This window comes from Salpingoeca rosetta, assembly GCF_000188695.1.
Source record: "Salpingoeca rosetta unplaced genomic scaffold supercont1.36, whole genome shotgun sequence".
Taxonomy (NCBI): Eukaryota; class Choanoflagellata; order Craspedida; family Salpingoecidae; genus Salpingoeca; species Salpingoeca rosetta.
This window is the reverse complement of record NW_004754898.1, coordinates 291,780-314,488: the sequence shown is the minus strand read 5'-3', so window position 1 is coordinate 314,488 and position 22,709 is coordinate 291,780. Positions and strand designations below refer to the sequence as shown.

At 57.7% G+C, this 22,709-nt stretch overlaps 2 protein-coding genes across 2 annotated transcripts in view; one reads left to right on the top strand and one right to left on the bottom strand.

Annotated features, from left to right (window-relative positions):
- Positions 1–19,324, bottom strand: part of PTSG_10337 (uncharacterized protein) — a 28,345-nt gene extending 9,021 nt beyond the window's left edge. Inside the window, exons 1-25 of the mRNA XM_004988330.1 lie at positions 19,183–19,324; positions 18,832–18,923; positions 18,516–18,675; positions 17,842–18,160; positions 17,499–17,572; positions 16,919–17,274; positions 13,603–16,634; positions 13,193–13,335; positions 12,869–12,935; positions 12,530–12,647; positions 12,138–12,239; positions 11,576–11,890; positions 11,306–11,356; positions 10,988–11,098; positions 10,657–10,830; positions 10,454–10,505; positions 10,133–10,256; positions 9,857–9,929; positions 9,435–9,605; positions 9,029–9,201; positions 7,690–8,821; positions 7,105–7,391; positions 6,641–6,758; positions 6,221–6,408; positions 203–5,897 (exon numbers count right to left, since the gene is read on the bottom strand). Of these exons, the coding sequence (XP_004988387.1) occupies positions 203–5,897; positions 6,221–6,408; positions 6,641–6,758; positions 7,105–7,391; positions 7,690–8,821; positions 9,029–9,201; positions 9,435–9,605; positions 9,857–9,929; positions 10,133–10,256; positions 10,454–10,505; positions 10,657–10,830; positions 10,988–11,098; positions 11,306–11,356; positions 11,576–11,890; positions 12,138–12,239; positions 12,530–12,647; positions 12,869–12,935; positions 13,193–13,335; positions 13,603–16,634; positions 16,919–17,274; positions 17,499–17,572; positions 17,842–18,160; positions 18,516–18,675; positions 18,832–18,923; positions 19,183–19,213 (13,158 nt within the window). The 5' untranslated portion in view covers positions 19,214–19,324. The remainder of the gene's footprint in view (positions 1–202; positions 5,898–6,220; positions 6,409–6,640; positions 6,759–7,104; positions 7,392–7,689; positions 8,822–9,028; positions 9,202–9,434; positions 9,606–9,856; positions 9,930–10,132; positions 10,257–10,453; positions 10,506–10,656; positions 10,831–10,987; positions 11,099–11,305; positions 11,357–11,575; positions 11,891–12,137; positions 12,240–12,529; positions 12,648–12,868; positions 12,936–13,192; positions 13,336–13,602; positions 16,635–16,918; positions 17,275–17,498; positions 17,573–17,841; positions 18,161–18,515; positions 18,676–18,831; positions 18,924–19,182) is intronic.
- A 259-nt stretch (positions 19,325–19,583) lies between these two features.
- Positions 19,584–22,709, top strand: part of PTSG_10336 (uncharacterized protein) — a 7,709-nt gene continuing 4,583 nt past the window's right edge. Inside the window, exons 1-6 of the mRNA XM_004988329.1 lie at positions 19,584–19,771; positions 20,153–20,829; positions 21,151–21,474; positions 21,758–21,817; positions 22,002–22,154; positions 22,444–22,462. Of these exons, the coding sequence (XP_004988386.1) occupies positions 20,388–20,829; positions 21,151–21,474; positions 21,758–21,817; positions 22,002–22,154; positions 22,444–22,462 (998 nt within the window). The 5' untranslated portion in view covers positions 19,584–19,771; positions 20,153–20,387. The remainder of the gene's footprint in view (positions 19,772–20,152; positions 20,830–21,150; positions 21,475–21,757; positions 21,818–22,001; positions 22,155–22,443; positions 22,463–22,709) is intronic.

Genomic DNA, 22,709 nt, shown 5'->3' with positions numbered 1-22,709 from the left:
CGGGGTTGGAGGATGGTGAATTTGTGAGAGTGGACGACGCAGGCGTGAGGACAGCAAACGCAAGGAAAACGCAAGACAAGACGTGTACGCATGTATACGTGTGTTCGGCGAGATATGAGCACACACACACACACACGCACAGCACACATACACACAATACATACACACGCACACACACATACACATACACACACACACACACCTCAAGAAGTGAAGGGACGAATGCAAGCAGGTGGCGGTAGCTGGTGGACGCGGTGTTGAGCGTTGTCATCTGCACGAGGCGACTGGTGTCCGGACGAACAATATCATGCACCGTCACGCGAGCTTGGAGATGATGCAATGTGACTGCAATGTCGCACAACAGGCACACGACCGTGTCCTGCACTTCCTGTTGTTTCTGCACGGCTGGGTCCCGATCACCGCCGCTGTCATCAGCACCAGCGCCACCATCGGCGCCCTCGTCTCCACCTGTTGCCGTTGTTGCATCTGAGACAACGACACTCTGTCCTCCAAAGCGCACGTGCATGCCCGCCTGCTTGGCGCTGCGCGGGCTCGTGGCACGCGACCCTGCTGCAGCAGTTGATGCCTGTGTGTGGTGGTGAATAACACCGCCACCAGCAACAGTCGCGGCAACGGGACCTGTGCCGAGTGCGCTCTGTTGAAGCAGCTGCAAGTGCTTCTCCTTGCGCAGGGCAGCGTGGAGATGGTGCTGCAGAAGACTGCTGAGCTGGTCGTGTGTCAGTGGCGCCAAGCACACGCACACGGCACGGCGACACACGCGGCGGAACTGCACGCTCTCCCGCACAACGTCCGCATCCGCCACGCAGACAAAGTCTGTCTTGCGTAAGGTGGCCATGGTCATGTCTGGTGTGAGCACGCGGCGCGTCTCGAATATCTGGCGAATCGCCTCCCACAGCAGCTCCTGCTGCGACTGTTGCGTCATCTGGGCAGGCGATGCCACATGCTGCTGCTGCTGCTGCTGTGACGGTGACTGTCGTGGCCGCTGCTGCGATTGCTGTGGCTGTTGTGAATGCTGTTGCTGCTCCTTCTCGTCCATCATCTCCGCCTGCAATAGCCGGGCCCGCTGCTGGGCGGTGCTGTGGCCGCTCCATGCAATGTCATCCACGTAGAACGTGACAAACCGCTGTTGCGGCCGCGGCGTGAGGTCGTTGAACGACGTCACCATGTCCTGCGAAATGACCCGGTGTAGCCAGTGGTGTGTTGGCTCGCTCGGCGCGCGCCGCACACGCGATTCGCCGTCGGGTCCACGGCGCAGGCACAGCTCAAGCTCCCCAAGCGTGACCGCCTGGCTCAGCACGGCCACCTGCTTGTTGCGCGCGCCTTGGTTCACCGCGTTGCCACCGCCGGTCGTTGTGGACGCATCGCCAGCTGTTGCCGCAGACGCTGCCCGCCCCGCGCTGCCCAGTCGTGATGCACGTGCGTTTGCTGGAGACGTCATGCGTGTAGATGATGCCGTCTTGGCCGGTGACGTCACGCTGGCTCGTTCGCTGCGTGTCGACGCAGCACGGCGCGGCCTTCCCAATCCGGAAGGTGAAGTGATGACCGAGGCGGAGGCGGACGCCGCTGGAACCGCTGCTGAGTCACCGCCGTCGCCAACCACGCTGCCAGGCCCCGCCGTGCCCGTGCCCGCAAGCTCATCCTCCGCCTCATCGTGCACGCGGCGCGCGAGTGCCAGCTGGGCCAGTGACGCCAGGAGTGTCGACTTGCCCGTGCCCTGCTCTCCAACAAGGACGAGCGAGGCGTCGTCGTCGGCGAGCAGCGTGGACAGGAGATGCGCCCGCATAAAGTCCCCGGTCACCACCACACCTTCCACCACCTGCAGCGTGTTGGTGTGCCACGGGCGAAGCAGCCCCGACGTGGCGTCCAAATACATGTCAAACACGCCCGCGCTGATGTCGTTCTCCGTCACACCGGCCAGCCTTCGCTTGGCCACCACCTTCTCCACGGCGGCCTGGTACGCGTGGCGCAGGCGGCGCACGTGCTCGCTGGACACGGCGCGCTCAAACGAGAGCGCATCAACGGACCACAGGCACGCAAACAGGGCGATGCGCGCATACAGGACGGAGCAGGTCGCAGCCGGCGCTGCCACATTGAGCACGCCCATCTCAATTAGTTTGCTCACGTACGCCATGGTGATGGCACAGACAGACATGGTGATGTGCATACACTCGTCGTTCCTCAGCGTGCGCCGCCCCGTTGTTGCCGCCAACGCGTCCAGCAGCGCTCGCAGCAGCGGCTGTGACTGCTTGAACAAGTGCAGCGACATCTGGCTCAGATACTGCCGTGGCGTCATGGTTGGTGCCTTGCGGTTGCGCGCGTGCCGCTGCTGTTGATGCTGTTGCTGACGGTTCTGTCGCGCAGAGCGTTGTGAGTCGCGGGCATGGCCGGGGTGGTCGCTGTGTGATTGGTGGCGGCGGTGGTGCTGCGGCTGCTGCGACTGTTGTTGTTGTTGTTGTTGTTGTTGGTGGTGGTGGTGCTGTGGATGCTGAGGATGCTGAGGATGATGGTGTCGGAGATGGGGGTGCGTTTCGAATGAGGCGCTGCGCTGGAAGCTGTTCACGCGCGGCATGGTGTGCTCGGCACGCACCGCTTGCACGCACACGCTGCTGTGGCGCACACTCCGCGTGAGCATCATGTACAGCAGATCATTCAGCCACGTGTGCACATGCAGCGACACCGTGACCTGAGGAAGATCATCGGTCATGGGCAGGTGGGTTGACCACGCCAGCGGCAGTCCCATCTTCATGCTGCCGTCGTCGTCGTCATCGTTGTTGTTGTTGGCGCGAGTGCGCTCGGAGTTTACATCTACACTCGTGTTCGTGTCTGTAGCAGCAGCAGCGCCAGCGCCAACGCGCGCATTGTGGCTCTCGCTGCTGTTGTGATTGACAACAACAACCCCTGCCCTTTCACCACCCTGATCGCCACTGGTTTCGTCTTCACCCCCGCACCCACAGTCTGGCACTTCCAGCACAATCTTGATGTATCCAGGGATGTCAACGCGCTGGCCGTCCGGCAGCTGCAGTTGCGCAAACCCATCGCTCACCACAATCGGAAATTCACGCCAGGCTTGCATATCGGGCACGTCCACGTGCAAAATGACAAGCGGCTCTTCCTTGTCCGAAGAAGAGGTCACATCATCGCCTTCGCCCGTTATTGTTGGTGGCGTGTCGTCAACGTCTGCGATGTACACACTCGCAACTTCGTTCTCGTCATCCAAGTCGTCGTCGTCGTCGTCGTCGTCATCATCATCAGACGTCATGTGCAGCCCATCGAGCACGGTATCAAAGGTGCTTTCCCCACCGCCATCTCCCTCAACATCGTCGTCGGTGTTGTCGGCTCCATCGGAGTGTTTGTGACCGTGCCCATCGTGCCCACCCGCTTCTCCCACAACCGTTCGCTGGCGCACGAGCATGTTACGCCTCAACCGTGAGGGCGATCCACCACCACCACCACCACCACCATCGCCGTCAGCGTCACGCCCTGGCGACGGCGAAAGGGATACTGGCGACGAAATGGACGACACGCGTCGTCGTCTTGATCGACGTGGTGGCGTATTATCATCACCATCATCATCACCATCACCATCACCCTCATCACGGTCACCGTCATCATTGCCATCGTTGCTGTGAGCGGCGTGCAGGTCAAGGGTGGAAGTGCGTGCGGACGTGTTTGTGCTCCTGCGCCTGCCTGCGCTCAGCATCACGCTTGGCATGAATTTTTGTGCCTCGCGCTGCGTCATTGCGGATTCCGTTTGCTCCTTGACGCGCTCGATTGCTGCTGCAAGAAGATACAGCTGCACAGCGGCATCGCTCACGCCCGAGCGGCTGGCGGCCTCATCACCGCTCGTCAAGCCGCCTTGCAAGTCTTCCGACTCCTTCTTCGCATCGTCGCTGCGTTTATGCACCCCGTGCTGCTGCTGCTGCTGCTGCTGCTGCTGCGCCGGCCCCATACCGCCAAACACGCCACCAGAGCCACGCTGGCGATTGTGTGCGTGTGCGCCTTTACCGCCCGCACGTGCAGATGCTGCTGCTGCTGCTGCCGCCACGTCGGCTGCTTGCGACATGCGCGCGCCCTTGGCCTTTGACGCTGCTGTCGATGCATTCGGCAGGCCAGCCGTGCTGCCCGTTGTGAAGAAAGGCTGCGAGCTGTTGCTGAGCGCGTGCACAAACACGCGGCGATAGATCATGACCGGTGGGGAGATGGTGCGACGCGTGTATGCCTTCCACAGGTTAACGATGGTTGTCTTGCCGGAGCAGATGTCACCCGTCACTACAACAAACTGGTGCAACGACGCCGCCACGTCCAGTGCCATCACTGCGGCGGTCACAGCATCGTTGCACACAACACCGAGCCGGCGCGCAGCGAATGCAAGCCGCGCGCGGAAGAAGCGATAGTGCGCATTATCAGCCAGTGGCCACTTGAGCAATTTTTTCGTCTTCTTCTTTTGGTGTTGTTGTTGTTGTTGTTGTTGTTGTTGTTGTTGTTGTTGTTGTTGTTGTTGTTGTTGTTGTTGTTGCGACTGCACGCTGTCTGGGGTGGACGCGTTGCTGTCGGCAGCCGGTTCAACACCATCATCATCAGTCTTCTGCTGTGTTTCTCCAGAGGCAGTCGTTGTCGTCGTGACGGTGGCGGTAGCGGTGGGTGCACCCGTGATTTTCTGACCCATCACACCTGCTTCAACGTCAGTGCTCGAGTCTCCATCGCCCTCAGCAATGGTTTCGAGGTGTGGTGTCGGTGACGTCGTTGCACCCGCGTGTGTCGCCGAGGAGTGCGGTGGTGGCGGAGACGGTGTCAGCGCTGCCGGCGACGACGGGTCGGGAAGGACGCCAGCGAAACACGCGTGGAGGAGGGTTGACAGCAGGCTCTGTGCCGACGGGTTGCTTTCCATGCCAAATTCGCTCATGAGAACAACAAACGCGGCATCGCGCAGCAAGTAGCATGCCTCTCCCATAGAGAGGGCAGCCGTTGCTGTCATGACGGATGAGCGGTGCCCACCAGTCATGCCAAAGAACGAGCTTGATCGCCGCCTGCCCCCGTCCCACGCCCGCACGTTGCGCACGCTGTCCCGCCGTTGAAGGCCGGCAATGCTCGAGCGCGTCGCGCGTGTGTGCGCGCGTGTACGCGGCTGCGACTGCACGGCGACGGCTGGCGGCGGCGAGATGGAGGACGATTCCACACTCTGCATGCTGTGCATGCGCGCGTGTGCGTGACTGTGCGCGTGTGCGTGGGGTTGCGTGTGATGCGCACCACCACCGTCGCCAATGCTGTTGCTGCTCTTGAACTGGGGCCGTGTTGGGCTGCGGTCGAGCGGGACAGAGAGCGACGCCCGCCCCGTTCCCTGGCGACCGGGCCCTTGGCGCTGCTGATGCTGCTGCTGCTGATATTGGTGGTGCGTGTGTTGGTGGTTATGAAGCTGCTGGTGGTGCTGCTGGTTTACGTGGTGGTGGTGGTGCGTGTGGATGGGTTCAGACGAGCCCGTGAGAGCAGCGAGGGCACGTCGTGTGGGCAGCAGTGATTCCTCACCAGGCACAACCCACGCCGCACACAGCTTGCAGATGGCTTGCGCCAGCTTCAGCTGCAGCAGCGCAACAGGCCGCTGCCGAGAGCCGTTGCTGCCACTGCTGTTGCTGCTGTTGGTGGAGAGGCCAGTTGACGTGGTTGCGTCTTTGGTGGCGTCTGCTGTGTTGTTCCCAGCAGCTGTCGGGCCGTCTCCTCCTGTCTCCAGCGCAGGCGGTGCGATGGCGGTTGCGCTGGCGACCAGGTCAAGGATGGCACGCAGGGACTGCCACAATGTCGGCACAAAGTGCGGCGGAAACAGCAGCCCGAGCGACGCCTGTGAGATGGCACTCACGTCCGGCACAGAGACAGACACGTTCCTGTTGAATGGCCATGTGTTGCGCGTGTGTGAGCGTGGGCGCGCACGTACGTGTATACGTGCGTGTATGTGTGCGAGTAATAAGCAGAAAAGGAAGCTGAAAAAGGCTGTGGATGAGGAAGCACGGCAGAATGACACTGCTCAGAGTGTACTCGCGCTCCCCGGGAGTCCTCAAACCAGATCACCCCTCGTCTTTCGCTACCAACACACACAGACACACACACACAGACACACAGACACACACACACACGCGCACACACAGACACACACACACACACACAGATACAGACACACGCGCACACACGCACACACACATACGCACACCTGAATAGTGATCTGAAGGAGGTGGGAAGCGACACGTCTTGGTCAAAGTGCACGTGTGTTTGGCTGAAGAAGCACACGTTTGGCGACAGAATGTGCGCGCTTGAACGACACGTGTATGTCTTCAGCTGCTGTTGCAAACTGCGCCGAATGTTGGTAATGTGCTGGCAAATCAACGCCAGACACGAGTCCTGTTTGGTGCCGTTCATGAGGAGCATGTGCGTGTGCGTGTGCGCGTGTACAAGTTTGAGTATGGGAGAGGATGGCAGCAGAACAAATCAAGAAAGCAGCACCGAGATCCGAATGGGTACAAGAAGCGCCGAACACACGCACACGCACATGCACAGATACACACACACATGCACAGATACACACACACACATGCACAGATACATGCATGCATACACACACGATGCAGCGAACCTCGAGCATGTGGATGTTTCTGAACGAGATCCACGCGCCAGAAGCGGCTGCACCGACGCACAGGCGAGACACAACTTCAAGCTGCGTGTGGGGCGTGCAGTCAACCACCATGGCTTGCCTGCAGGCACGCAAAAGGTTGATGCAGAGAGAGAGAGAGAGAGAGAGAGAGAGAGAGAGAGAGAGAGAGAGAGAGAGAGAGAGAGAGAGAGAGAGAGAGAGAGAGAGAGAGAGAGGAGGGGTAGCATGGAAGGACGCCACAGTCAGCACACGAATACGCACAGGACAGGTAGCCACGATGCACAAATAGCACAAACCACAGCAGTACACGTTCGGCAAAGTTTAAACACATCAACGCAGACACACACACACGCAGACATGTGCAAACAAGACAGACACACATATGCAGACAGCACCATCACCACCTCCACTCGCCCAAAAGTGTGCTCGCGCGTGTGTGCACTGACCTGCCGCAGAGTTTGGTGAGTGCGCTTTGCATGGTCGTTGCCGGGGTGCTGCTGGCGGCGCCGCGGCCGGGCAGGTGAATGTTGATGCCATATCCGCTCGTCAAGGCAAGCATGATGCCAAGCAGGTCGCGGTCCGATGTCGTTGTGAGCACAAAGGGCCCGTGCTGGGTGTAGTACTCGTAGCTGTGCGGCAGCACGACCGACGCCTGCTCAATCAGCACCTGGTCGTCCTCGTCCAGATCCATTCGCAGCAGCAGCTGCAGCGACACGTGGTCAAGCCGGTGCACCTGGCATGGGGGAGGGGGGAGGGGTTGGGTGTGAGCATGTGAGCGTTTGTGTGTTTGTATGCATAATTTGTGGTTGATTGCATAGCGTGTGTCGTGCGCTTGCACATGCGTTTGCACGTGTGTGCGTTAGTTTGCGCGCAGAGACACAAGCGAAACAAAGCGTGACAAGAGGTTCCGATAAGCACATCTATTCGCACCCCCAACACCCAATCCACACATGTCTTCACATCTCCTCACGTTCCCCCAAGTGCAACGTTCCAGCCCCCCCCCCACAACACTCCATCCGCCTGTGCTGTACCTTCTGCTCCACGAGCGTGCGCCACTGGCCGGCCGCTGCCTGCGCACACACCGACAGCGCCTCCCACTTTGCGAGTGCAAGGCCGTAGTCGCCGTCGTGCCGCGCCCACAGCGCATCACGCAGATCAGGCAGCAGACACACCAGCGTCTGCCACGCGCTGCTGTACCGTTGCACCTGCTTCTTGCGCGTGGTGCGGGCGCCACCAAGACATGTCTTGATGTGGTTCTGCCACAGAATCTGCACGGCAGCGCACAGCGCCTGGCCCGTGTGGTCGTTGAGCCAGTCAATGAGCTGGGACGTCAAGTAGTCCTGCAGCCCCGACGGAAGAGGTACTGGCTTGAGTGCCGCCGCTGATGATGACGACGACGATGATGATGATGATGATGCGGCGTTGGCGGCTGATGCTCGCGGTCGCCCACGCACGCGCCTCGCACGCGCACCCCGCGTTGATGTTGATGTTGATGTTGATGTGGATGTGGATGTTGCTGCAGCCGCTGCCGTGGCCATCATGGTGTTGTCTGGTGCCGCCTCAGACGTGCGGTGACTGGCCAGGCTCGCCGTGGAGCTGCCGCGTGACAGGATGACCGATGGCCTGGCCGTTTGGTTCACAGAAGCGCGACTGAACCGTGACGAGGCCGTGCTTGCGCTGCGCTTCAGCGCGCTGGCGAACACCTCTGACCACAGCCTGTCCAGGCGCTCGTGTGCAGAGAGAATGTCAAACTTGACAAAGTCCTGCATCTCCGAGAACAGTTGCGGCAGCCACAGGTGCGTGGGCCCCGTTGCCACGATGCTCTGCGCAAAGCGGATGGTTTCGCCCGACGGCGCCAGCAGGCCGTCAATCTTGCGGCCCTCCGCTAACAACAAGTCAGACACGTCTGAGAAGCACTTGCAGATGAGGGGCTTGATGGAATGTAGGGAGCGCGCCTGCCCAACCAGCTGCAGCACCTCTGGCGGTGTCAGCATGTACAAGCGCGTGCAAGTCACGGAATATGCGTCGACAGTGGCGATGAGAAGCGAGTAGCATTCCTGGAATTGGTGATGATATTCCGCCAGGCGCTGCCCAACCTCGGGCGAGCACAGGTCGCGAAGGACGTGTTCGGAGCGGTACCCGAGCTGGCACAGCGCCCGCCACCTGGTGTTGTTGATGATGTGGTTGTGGTTTGGTTATGGTTGTGGTGGTGAGGAGTTTGAATGCGAGGGCAGGGGGAGCGAAAACACGAATGGGTGGGTGTTGCTGGGGTGAGTTTGGCGTTGATCAAGACCGGCAAGGGAAACACACGAAACAAGAAAGCAGCAAGACTTGCACCAACACCAACAGGCTACAACCACAGCCACTCACTGCCGCATGGTTGACTTGTAGATGGTGACGGCGTGAGCAAATTCTTCCGAGTTGTTATTGAGGCCGGCGGTCATTGGCGCGTGCACACGCGACCACGCCCGCTCGCAATCCTCCCACTGCGACAGCCGCTGCTCAAACGTCGTGATCTTCTCGTGCAGCGCGCGTGCCTTGGACTGCACGGTAGTGATAAGCAGGTGTGGTGGGTGGGCGAGGTGAGGGAGAAAGGGATGGAATAAAAGGGGGTTGGCAGTAAAAGCAAAGCTGCAAATCACACACGTACACGCACTAGTTTGCACAGACACAGACACGCACACACACACGCACACACGCGCACAGACACACAGTTACACGTGCACACACACACACACAAACACATGCACATGCGCAAAAGGCAGAGCAAACCTACCTTGAGCTCTGGGCTTGCATCGCTTCGGGAGAGGTTGAGGAGGACCATCTCTGCATGGACAATTTCATCACGCAGCGCAGAAACGTTTTCAAGAAGATACGCGTCGCGGCCAAGAAGCGTGCTGCCCTGCCGCTTGATGGGCAGCACCATCGAGTCCCACTTCTCGTTCAGCTGCAAATGTAAAACACAGGAGATATGGTGGCGATTGTTTTCGGGTGGTCGAGAAACATGCGGGTAAACAACGGAAGGCGTTAACGTGAGTGTGTGTGTGTGTATGTGTGTGTGTGTGTGTGTGTGAACTTGTTCAGAGGAAGGGCATAAAACGTGAGCAGAACCAATCAGAGAGAGAGAGAGAGAAGTTGGGTGGTGGTTGTTGAAGATGCGTTTGTGTCTTCAACGAATGCATCATGGCATATGCTCACCTCCTTCCACTGCTGTTCGCGTCGTTGCTCCTCCTCCGCCTGCACGAACAAGTCCTCCAACGCTTCCACCCGCCTGAAACACACACACACACACACACACACACACACACACACACACACACGACGGCGATGACGGGATGAGCACTTGGGGATGAAGCTCGCGACTCCGACGTAGCAGCGCGCGTGGAAGAGTCACACACACACACACGCACACACACGCACACACACACACACACACACACACACACACACACACACACACTGTGGATAACACACTGTGGGGGCTTTGAGGCGTGTAGATATCCGTATGTCGTGATGTTGACATCTATATTGAGGACAACGAGGACAGATGTGCGGCGGACATATCGCTGGCCAAACCAGGGGGAGCGCACCATCTCACCTGGACATGGTTGGTGGCGGGCGGTGAGTGCGATTGGTGGTGTAAGGAGAGGAGAGGCAGTTTGAGTGACGTTCGAGTTTGCGAGAGAGGGGCACGTGCACGTCTACACACACACACACACACACACACACACACACACACACACACACACACACACACACACACACACACACACACCAGAGTAGATGAATACGTACTGATGTCAAGAAGCAAGGAGGCGTCTGCAGCCTTGTTGGTGTATGTCGCAATCTGTCGTGGACACGGAAGGCGTGGTGGCAGACAGGGACGAGCGGTGATGAAACAAAAAATATGAACACGCGAGCAGCCAAGCACACACATACAATGAAAGCTCGCACACAACCATAATCACAATGCCACAATGCGCACAGCAAGACCTCACCTTCGCAAAGGTGGTGGAGAGCGTGTGTTGTGCGTGTGTGAGCGCGTTTAGGAACGACGACACAAACGCGTTCATCTCCTCCAAATCCAACTGCGCAAGCGGAAGCGGCATCCATTGTTCAAAACGCGCGTCCCACTCCCGCATGCGCTGCCAGCAGTCTGTCAGCAAATCAATCTGATGTGTGTGTGTATGTGTGTATCGATGTGTTTGTGTGAGAGCAGCGCTCAAGCGAACAAGCGAACAAGTCCAACATATGATGACCAATCATCCACGAAACCAATAGCCATTATGATGTCCTCCTTCCATCCCCATTGTCCTGTCAGCACTGCACCTGTTCGAGGATGGTGTCAGCCTGCTTGATTGGCTGCAGCGTGATGTGGGAGAGCGGTCCCATGTTGACAAGCCCCCACAGGCGCGTATCGCACTCTTGCAGCAGCACCGTCTGTCAGCAAACATGTGTGTGTGTGTGTGTGTGTTTTGTTTTTGGTTTTTTTTTTGGGGGGGGGGGGGAGGTGAGTTGTCACCAAAAAGGCAACAGGGTGTGACACATGTTAACGTTAACACTCACTCACCCACAACTGCTCACAGCCTTCACATACACACACACACACAGACACACACACATACAGACACACACAGACACACACACCTCAATCTTGTGGTACTTGTCCAGCTGGTGGCGAAGTTCTTGGGCGTTTTTCTGGTGCAAACAAAGGATTTGAGTGAGCTGAAGGCAATCGGCACGACCTGTTCACTCATGGAAAGCACACACTCGAGACCGTGCAGGTTGACAGACAGACACACACACACACACACACACACACACACACGAAAACAAACAAAGAAAGAAACAAACAAACAAACAAACAAAGAAAGAAAGAAAGAAACAAACAAACACACGTCCACAAACTTTGCACACCTTTCTGTATGCGAGCCAGTCAATGGCTGCGGTGAGGGAGGGCATGCTATGCAGTGGGGAGCTCGCGCCAACCTGCTGCGCCAGCGTGCCCAAACTCTCCGTGCACGAGAGAATGACGTCGCGAAACTCGGACATGAGGTTGGTTGCGTAACGCGCCGTCTGGCTGGAGACGATGGACACCTCGCTCTGCACCTCGCGCAGCATGGAGGGGAGGGAGAAGTACTGCGCCTGCAGTTCGGGCGGAACAGCGATGCCCTCCATCTTAAATGCGCTTCGAATCTCAAGGCACGCCTGGTAGTCGAGCGTGTGCTGCTCCTGTCGGGTGGAAGTGGGCGTGGTAGGAGGAGGGGTGCGGTGGTGGTGGTGGTGGTGGTGGTGGTTGGAAAGGGCGGAGGAAAAGGGTGGGCCATAAAAGGCGCGCAAGGAGGGACACACCGGAACAATGGTGACGGTGAGCGGGGGATGGGGAGCGATGATTGATAAGATACATGACAGAATGATACAATCGAAACAACACACAAACGCAAGTGTGCACGCGCGGGCATGTGTTTGCTGCACTCACCGCAATGCCCTGTGCAAAGTAAACGCTTTCGAAAAAGGGGATGGTGTCGTCGATGGTGTGCGGCGTGCGCTTCAGTCGCGTGAGAACATCCGTGATGGATTGCTGGCAGCCACACACACACATTCAACATGATGGTGGTGGTGAGGGAAAACAAGCGACCAGCGGCAACTGGATGCCGTCCGTATGTATTTTCACGCCCAGGGAGATGTGCGCATTCACATCACACTTTGGTCATGTACACAAAGGCAGAGGGGCAACCACACCAGCCATGTGCGCACAAAAGCACAAGCCATGTGCGCACAAAAGCATACATACACGCACACACAGACACACCCACACCCACACACAGACACGCGCGCGCAACGCAAGTGCGCGTGCGCGTGCTGGCGTACCGAGAGGTCGTTGACCATGCGTGCAAAGAGATGGATGAGACGGCGGTTGAGGTCGGAGGACATGGCTGTGACGGTGTGCACCAGCGACCGCTTCAGCTCACGCAGCACAAGCGAACACCTGCACATGCGCCGGCGCACGAGGGTTGAGTGTTTGTGCCATGGAGTCAACATGTGTTCGTCATGCCCCCGCTGTTGGCATTGGTTGGTACATGCGCACGTGTGGAACGTGTGCATGTGTGGAATGTGTGCATGTGTGTGTATCTGCATGTGCGTATGTTTGTGACGTCTCGACTTGGCTGCGACTGCATACAGTGCACAGCCACGCAGCAACAACTTCACCTGGTGAGCTTGGCCTGCTCTGGTAGGCGGTACACAGCCCGCGCAAGCCGCTTGTAGTTGTCCAGCGCTAATGACGCAAACAGACACACGGTGGCGATGGCGGCAGTGGTGGTGGTAATGGTGGTGGTGGGGAAGAGAATGGGTTACCAAAGGGACGGGCGATGAGCAGTAGAACAGCACTGATGAAATGCGCTAGGCTCGACACGTATGCATCCACGTGTACACACACACACACGCACGCACGCACATGCACACACACACATACACACATGCATCCACGTGCACACACATGCACACATGCATGCACGCAACAGCACAACACACCAAAGTTCCAGTTGTGCGGGGTGATGGCGGCGGCGAAGTTGTGGGCAAAGAGCACAACCTGCGCCTTGAGCTGACAGAACGCAAAACACTCGATCAAAAACGCGTTCACCTCCGACTCCATGGCGATCATTGCGTCGCGCCACCTGTCCATATGAAAGACAAAAGTGACCACAACACCAGTGAATTAGCGCAACGTTCATGAAACGCGACGGTGGCATGATGAGACCCTGCTGAAGAAACGCATGCGCACGTTCGCACACCCTGACGCAGTGAACCACACACACACACACACACACACTGGAACAAACACACACACACGCTGAAACAAACACACACACACACACACACTGGAACAAACACACACACACATACAGTCCACCCATTCTCCCCCCCCTCTCTCTTCCTCAAACCTGGCTTGTGATCTGCTGACGAAACCGAGAGAGCGGAGGAGCGCTGAGGGCCGGAGAAACGGTCCAATTCGTGACACCACTTCCTCCTCGTCATCATCGCTGTCATCAAGAACGCTCATGCTCCGACGCAGCTCCAGCGTGCTCCTGCTGTTGCCCGTGTCCGTGCTGGCGTTTGACTGCCTGCCACCAGCACCAGCACCACTGCTGTCGCGGCTGCTCTCGTGTTCGTCACGATCGGCACTGGCGCTGTCATCGTCCTTCCATCTCACAGAGAGCTCCCCGCGCGCCTTTCGCCCACTGCCATGCTGGTTGCCTGCAGGCACGCTGAACGCGGCCACGCCCTCCTTCTCCAACCGCCGCTCCTCACGGTGAACCTGGGACGCTGGGCGACGAACAACGTCCTCGGGTGTGAGTGTGGTTGCCACCTGCTCCACCCACGCGTCCAGGGCATCAAGCAGTCTGCTCTGGGCGGTTTCATGCAAGGAACGGCGCCACTGCAGCGCGGGCGACGCCTTGATCATGTCCAGCACCACCTCCACAACTGCACTTGTGTCCACGTGTTGCAGCTCTTCTGCTGTCAAATCCTCCCAGCGCATGCGCTTGCGTCGCTTCTTGCCCTTTGCGTGTGAGGTTGCTGCCGCCAATGCCCCTCTGTTGCTATTGCTGTTGTTGCTATTACTGTTGTTGTTGTTGTTGTTGTTCCTGTTGTTGAAAGTGGAGCCAGTTTGTTCCTGCACCATGTCACCATCATCGGCACCATCATCATCATCATCATCACCATCGTCATCATCATCATCGTCATCGCGATCATCTTGTTGGGAGAACTGCGACTTCATCGCCCCATTCTCATCACCTCCACCGTCATCGCCACCGTACACCGTGCTGGTGTCGTGCTGCGTGCTGACCGTACTTGCGTTTGCGTCGTCCACGGGCTCATCTTCAGTGGTGACCAGACCGCCGCGCACCAGCCAGAGTGGAACACCGGCTGCCTGCAGGCATCCCAGAATGCGTTCCGCTTGCTCTGGTTGCTCGCAGGCATCCGTGAACATGAACGCGAGCTCGAGCGTGGCCTTTGGCTGCTTCTCCAGCACCACGTCTGTGCTGTCGAACCACACGGCGCTGCCCGCACATGCAGACTGTGCAAACGTGCGCACACACTCAGCCCCTTGTTGTTGTTGTTGTTGTTGTTGTGATGCTTTGATCGATGCATCATGAGGGGAAGGTGTGACGTGTGCTGTGGCGCCTGCAGTTGTGCTTGCGGTGGCGCTTGCAGCTGTTGGGACAGGCTGCTGCTGCTGTTCGCGCTGTTTTTGATGCCGTTGTTGGCGGTGGTACTGCTGATGTTGTTGGTGTGGCTGCTGAGTCTGCTGGCTGCGTTGATGACGTGGCACTGATGTCTGTGTGACCCCTGTAGAGCTTGAAGCAGTAGACGCTTTGCGACCATCAGCACGTTCACGGCTGCGGTCGAGCCCACCGCTGCCACCACGCCCACCATCACCATCGACATGCTCATCACCCTCGCCCCGGTCTGTGTCCATAAACGCGGTTGTTGTTGCTGTTGTGGAGACGCTGCCACGATCCGACGACACAACAATGACGGGCGGTCCAAGCGATGGCAATGGGGTCGGCGACGATGGTGGTGGTGGCGGGAGTGGAGAGGCAGGAGGGAGCGATAGCGCTGCTGTTGTGGCGCTACCCCCACGTGCTGTAGCAACCGCACTGCTCATGCTGTTGCTGCGGAGACCAGTGTCATCGCCACCGCCACCATCACCGCCACCATCGCCACCGTTAATGCTGTTGTTGTCGTGAATGCTCACGTTCACATCTGCGCCACCACCACTAACACCACCACTAACACCACCACCAACATCATCACCATCACCACCACCGATGTTGCGTACACACGCACGTGCACGTGCAGTGGAATTGCACCCAAGATCGAGCATGTGAAACAGGATGCAGTTGAACATGTGCGCCATGGCCACGCCGCACGTGCGCAGCTGCAGCAGCGCATGCATGAACAGCGGCCGGCACTTGACCAGCGCGTTGCGCTTCATCGCCGCCTCCAACAGCGTCGCGTTGCCGGCATCGCCCACCTGCTGTTGTTGCTGTTGTCGTTGCTGTTGTCGTTGCTGCTGTTGTCGTGCGTCACCACCACCATGATTGCCGTCTGATGACAGCTCCCATCGGGGCGCTGCATCCGTGCCATCGTCGCCGCCACCGCCCTCGTTAGCCACACGGCCAGTGCCGTCACCACTGCTGCTGCTGCTGCTGTTGCTGCTGCTGTTGCGGATGTCAAATGTGACAGCATCGACAGCCGCCTGCTTCCACACGGGCAGCGTTGCGACCAGCGCGTCCAATTCACGTTGGACCTGAATCAGCGCTTGTTCCAGCACAAGCTGCACCTCTTGGAAGGGGACACCAACCCATTCGTGTGACTGCAGGTTGTGCCACACGGCGTTCTCCCGCCGGCGCAGTGCTGCAGCAGCCGCTGACGACGGCAGCGACGAAGATGCGTGGATGGCGCTCGTCACGCTCTGTAGCTCTTCAATCGTCTTCATGTCATCGGCACTGATCATCGCCCGCACGGCAGCCGACATGCCACGACGACGACGACGACCACTGGTAGGGCTGGTGGTGCTGGGAGCACTGTCAGCATCGCCGCGCTGTGTCGCACCGTTGCCACTGTTGTTGTTACTGTCGTTGCTGCTGCTGGTGGTGGTGTTTGTGATTGCGACGGGGCCTGTATTGATGGCGGCGCTGTTGTCAGTGTTGTTGTTGTTGTTGTTGTTGTTGTTGTTGTTGTTGTTGTTGTTGTTGTTGATGGTGGTGGTGGTGCCATCCTTGCCCTGCTGTTGACGTGTGCTTGTTGGCCGCAGGATGGTTTGCACGCGGCTCCGACGTTTGAAGGTGTTGCGCAATCGACGTGTGACGTCGCGAGCAAATGCGTTTTGAATGGACAGCAGCCGCTGACGCAACTCCGCCAGCAACAGCACTGGCGTGGGCAAAATGTGCAGGCATGCCCGTTGCCGCTGCGAAGGTGCGTGTGCGTGTGCACGTGCGTGTGAGTGTGCGTGTACATGCATGAGTGCCATCGGCGTGGGGCCAAGAGTCGAAAGCATGGCATCTGGTGAGGTGCACAGTTGCAAACACACATCCACATGCACATCATACGCACGCATTCACACACACACACACACGCAGACACGTACGCACACGCACACGCACACGCACACGCACACGCACACGCACACGCACACGCACGCAAAACCGCAGACACATGCGCACACGCACACGCACACGCACCCGCACGCACCTGCACGGAGAGGGCGGTTGATCTGCGTTGGCGGGAGCGGACAAAGGCGGCCCATGCCTGCAGGCAACGGCGCATGCGAAACCACTGGAAGAGATGCAGGTGCATCATGCGCGCGGTGATGCGAGCAGCACGTATGTACTCTTCAAACGACACAAATTCTGTAGTGGCGCCACCACGACCGTGTGCACGACCAAGTGCACGCGTGCGTGCGCCAGCGACAACGGAAAGATTCCGGTCATCATCACCACCACCATCATCGTCAGCATCACTGCGTGTCCCTGATGATGGTGATGCGTGAATGACGATGCCAGCGCTGGTGATGACGGCATACGGGCGGTTTGAAAACACGCCCTCAGCTGCAAGTGGTGACGGTGGTGATGGTGGTGATGATGGTGAGAGTTCGTTGGATAGAGATGTAGTGGGTGCCGAATTGGTGGGTGCATGTTGAAACGATGACGTAACGATGACGCACACAAGTGCACGAGCAGACGCAAGTGCGCGTGCACACCCCACATGCACCTGAAAACGATAGCGTATGTACGTGCATGTGTTCCATATTGCCCTGCGCAGGCATACACACCCGTCTGGTCGACGAGTTTGAGACAGTACATGGAGTGCGGGTTGTTCGGATCCGCAGCAACGCCGTAGCCAACACTGCACGCAGCGAGTGAGGGAGAGGGAGTGTGCGTGCATGAGAGTGTGTGCGCGTGTGTGTGTATGTGTGAGTGTGTGTGAGTATGTTGGGTGTGAGACACACGCACACACACACAGAGCTTGCACGAACATAACATGCACGCGTGTGCGCACATTGAACGCAGGGTGATGCACCAAAGCAAACGTGACAGAATAGATTCTTGTACACGGCGACACAGAACACCATCTGCACCAATCAACCACATCCACACATACACACACGTGCGTACGTTTCCTGGTCGTTGTTTGCCCGCAATCGCTGCATAAAGGGGCCTGCTTCGTCGTTGTATACCGTTGGCGCAACAAACGGTGACGGCATGGAACCAATCCTGTTGGCGCTGCTCCCGTTGTCAACCTTGCTGGAGGGCTGCTGCTGCTGCTTGTGTGCGCGTTGGTGCTGTGCCTGGTGTTGGTGCGGCTGCTGTGGTTTCGGCATCATCTTCGCCTTCTTGCTCGTGTCATCGTCAACAGCAGCGCGATCGTGCTGGGAGGGCGGCGGCGCGAGCGGGTCGTACTTGTTCCAGCTCTGCGGCCGCGTGCTGTTGGCCTCTGTAACAGCAGCGAGTACACCATGTACATGCAGGTCATTATTGATAAGACGGTGAGCGCGAGGATGATCAAAACTATGCACGTGAGCTGGTGGCATTGAGTTGCACCCCATTTCAAGCTTGACACCAAAGTTGAGGCGATACGTGTCTGCACACACACACACACACACACACACACACACACACACACACACACACACACACACACACACACACACACCATAAGCGCGCACAAAACAACGTGCACAGACACACACCATACGCACACACACCATACGCACATCCTGAGCACACACGTGACTGCATGCGAGCAGGCAGTTACATGTGCGTGGTGTTGTCGCAAAAGTACTACATACGTTGTTGCTCGGCCGCCGTGGGGGCGTGCGGGATGGACGGCAGGCGTGGAGGTGCAGCTGCTGATCGCTTTCGCAGCTGCTTTGAAAGCGGCCGCTGCATGCGCGTCTGAAAGGCCTTTGTAGATCGCCCGGCCCCGCTTTTGCCAACCTTGAATGCCTGCTACACACAGCACATGGTAGCGTCGTGCGTGTACGCGAGTGAGGCTTCGCTGAACTCGCTTCAGCTCATGACCATTGCAAACGTCGGCACCACATTTGACTTGACCCTTTCACGTTCCGTTTGATAGCAACCACACACACACACACATAAGCGCACCTTTGTTGTTGAGCGCCCCTGCGTTCGGATGCGAGACTCCAGCTGGTGCGCAGCACCCATCAACGGCGGCATGCCCATGGCCGCAAACTGGGCTGCAAGTTGCGACGTTGTGATTGAGGGAGGGTCAGAGAACGGCAAGGCAGAGCAGCATCAATGGTGACGGTGACAACAATGGTGGGTCAACATTCGCCACAAGCACATGATGGTGCACAGGGACGGTGGTGCGTCCGCATCACAAACACGAATCACACACACACACACACACACACACACACACACACACACACACACACACACACACACACACACACACACACACACACACACACACACACACACACAAATGCGTACCATCTTTGTCCTTGTCGTGGCCGCCACTCATGATGCGATGTGTGAACGGGGTCGCCCTTTGTGCTCTCCTTCAACGACCAGAAGATGGCGCACACCCCACCAGGCCGAGGAGATGAGTCCAACACACACAGACACACGCTCTCTCTCTCTCTTGCACGTCAAAAGCACATACAACAACACAGTGGTTGTCTGTTGTTGTCGTCGTTGCCTTCTTCCTCTGCTTCTCCGTCGTCGTTGTCCGTGACGGTTGGCAACAGCGGATGATGGCCATTGGTGAATGTCTTGTCATAATCCTCCACGGGTGACTGAATTCAGTTTAAATCTTACTGAATTCAGTCTGATGTACTGCATTCAGTCTCGTGGTGACGACGACGGTCTGTCCCACCCACTAACCCTGACAACGCTTGTCCATCGCGTTCAGTTCGCAACGACACGACGTGGTGTGAGCGCAATCTGGACCTGCCTTGACGGCTCATGTGTGGGCGAAACTTTGCACACGCACGTTCCTTTTGAGAAAGGTTTTACACACTGACTCGCGCACACCTTTGTCTTCTCTCTCTTTTCGTCTTTTGTTTTGCGCATGCGCGCGGTGAGTTCTGCTCCGTGTTTCGTGTTGACTGTCTCGCTCCACACCCCGCCCCCTCCCTCCATTGTGAATGAAGCACTCCACCCAAACACGACGGCATCCATCCCCCAACCACCCTGCATCCCACCCACCTTTGCCTCTTCCCGTCTTTCGTCATCACTGCGTTCCCTCGTTCAACTTGTCACTCGGCTTGTTGCGAGCTCGGCTCGTCAGCCTCTGTCTGGCGTGTCATCACGTCACTAAAGAAGTGCTCGCTCACAACCTGCGCGACTTTGCAAGTCGCTGCCCACCACATCCAACTGCACCAAAGCACACCCAGCACGCACCATTTTCCACCACTTCGCTCATATCACGCACATCACGCACATCAATCACTCTTCCCAGCTTCCCCTTGCCAGTTTGATTTGCTTGGTTCCAAACGCCCCTTCCCCCCTCCCCCACCCGTTCCAACACCAGCAGCACCGAGCGACGCACATTCACGCGTTTGGACCAACCAAATCGAGGCCCGTAAGTGTCCGAACTACGGCGATCGCGTGCCTCCAACACCACCAACAGCAGCGACGCCACCTACAGAACACTGGCACCCCAGCACACACACCGCCTCAGCAGGACACCAACGATGGCTGCCGCGCTCATGAGAGGCACGGCGGTGGTGGCGCTGGCAACCTTGATGATGGTCCTCAGCAGCAGCACCAGCATGTCCCCAATTTTGATGGCGGCTGCGCACGAGGAGGAGGCAAGCAGCACCGCCACGCCCACTCAGCCTTCCGCTGGCGGCGCTAAGCCGAGCGTCCTGACGACCGCCAACCTTCGGGAGATGGCGCCGGAGGCGTATGACCAGTACATGAAGCTGGCGCCCGAGGCAAAGGCGCACGCGAGCGCCAAGCTGGACCGCCTGCGTCTCCCTGCACACGACGGCCAGAGCCTCAAGTTTGCACACACGGGCGAGATGTACATTGTGGACAAGTTTCCGGTTCCCGAACCCGTGTCGCAGGACGAAGCGCATGAGCGCGGTCGCCGCTTCATCTCCGACCGTCCACCCACGGCATACGACGCCAACGGTAAGCACGCGTACGTGTGTGTGTGTGTGTGTGTGTGTGTGTGTGTGTGTGTGTGTGTGTGTGTGTGTGTGTGTGTGTGTGTGTGTGTGTGTGTGTGTGTGTGTGTGTGTGTGTGGAGGGAAGTGGTTTCCTACAGTTGGCTTTTAAATCTGCTTCTATGACAAGCACAAGGTTGTGAGTGCGCCACATCTTCACACATGTTCCCAAACCTACACACATTGGCATACACACACACACATACTCACGCACATGATCACAAACCTACACACATTTTGATACACACACACGTACATGCACACGCACACACACACACCACCACAGGCCTGCCCATCTACCACAGCCGCCCAGGCATGCGCAATACAATTGTGCTTGACTTTGATGGGCACGTGGTCACCGATAGCGAGTCGGCGTGGGGCGCATTCGACGCGCTACCCTTTGATCCCTCCAACGATGGCATCACCTTCTCTGCATATGAGCAGTCGCTCATCGCGCTCATCTGGGCACGGGTTGCTGAGGACTACGCCCCATTCCTGGTGGACGTGACGACGGAACCCGTCACCGTGCAGAACCGCACCATCCTGCACATGCTCATCACATCTGCCACCCAGCGCAGCGGCAACCCCATGCCGGAGTCCGACGGCGGAGGTGCGCTGTGCTCCGTGGACGTGTGCAGTGTGCCTCTGTGTGTGCATGTGCGTGTGTGTGTATGTGCGTGTGGATGTGTGTGTGTGGATGTGTGCGGGTGTGTGTAGTGTGCGTGTGTGTGTGGATGTGTGCGGGTGTGTGTATGTTGTGTGTGCGTATGTGCGCCTCTGTGCGTATATGTGTGCGGGTGTGTTGTTTTGAAACCGACGTGCGTGTACCACTGTTTACAGTGCCACCACCGACCACCACTGATACTGCCTCCATGCGCACGCCCACGCCACAGGTGTCGCCTTTGTCGACATCTTCGACTCGGATAACACCGTGTACTACTCGCCTGCACTTGGTCAGACGCCGCACCACGCCACACCACTTGTATCTCTCAATCACATGTCGGGCTCGCCACCTTCCACGGCCATTGCTGATACATTTTTGCAGTTTTCACCTCTCACGTGCCTCTCCACCAATCACCATCGCAACCACCACCACCATCAACACGACCATTGCTACCACCACCACCAATCCAACAGTGTTCTACGACCACCTTGATGACGGGCACAACGCGTACGTTGCCGACGCCGGCAGCCACGAGATTGGCCACAACCTCGGCCTGGGCCACGACGGCTACTTTGACCAGGAGTACAGCGATGGCTTCGCTGGATCAACCACCGAAAACTCATGGGGTGCGCTAGCTGCTGCTTCGTACGTGTGTGTTTGTCTGCGCCTGTCTGTCTGTCTGTTATGTATGTATGTATGTATGTATGTATGTATGTATGTATGTATGTATGTATGTATGTATGTATGTATGTATGTATGTATGTATGTATGTATGTATGTATGTATGTATGTGCGCAGTTATGCTTGATTCTTTTGCCGTCTCTCACTTCTTTTCTTGTCCACACGTCACTTCCATCCCACACATAACATGCTGTTTGATGATTACGTGTCCGCCATTCCATCAATCCTCTTCAGGCCCAATCATGGGCGCACCGTAAGTTCACAAACAACACTGCACTCTCTCTCTCACACGTCAACACACTCACGCACACACACACAAACTCTCTCTCTCTCTCTCTCTCTCTCTCTCTCTCTCTCTCTCTCTCTCTCTCTGTCTCTCTCTCTCTCTCTGTCTCTCTCTCTCTCTCTCTCTCTCTCTCTCTCTCTCTCTCTCTCTCTCTCTCTGTCTCTCTGTCTCTCTCTCTCTCTCTCTCTCTCTCTGTCTCTCTCTCTCTGTCTCT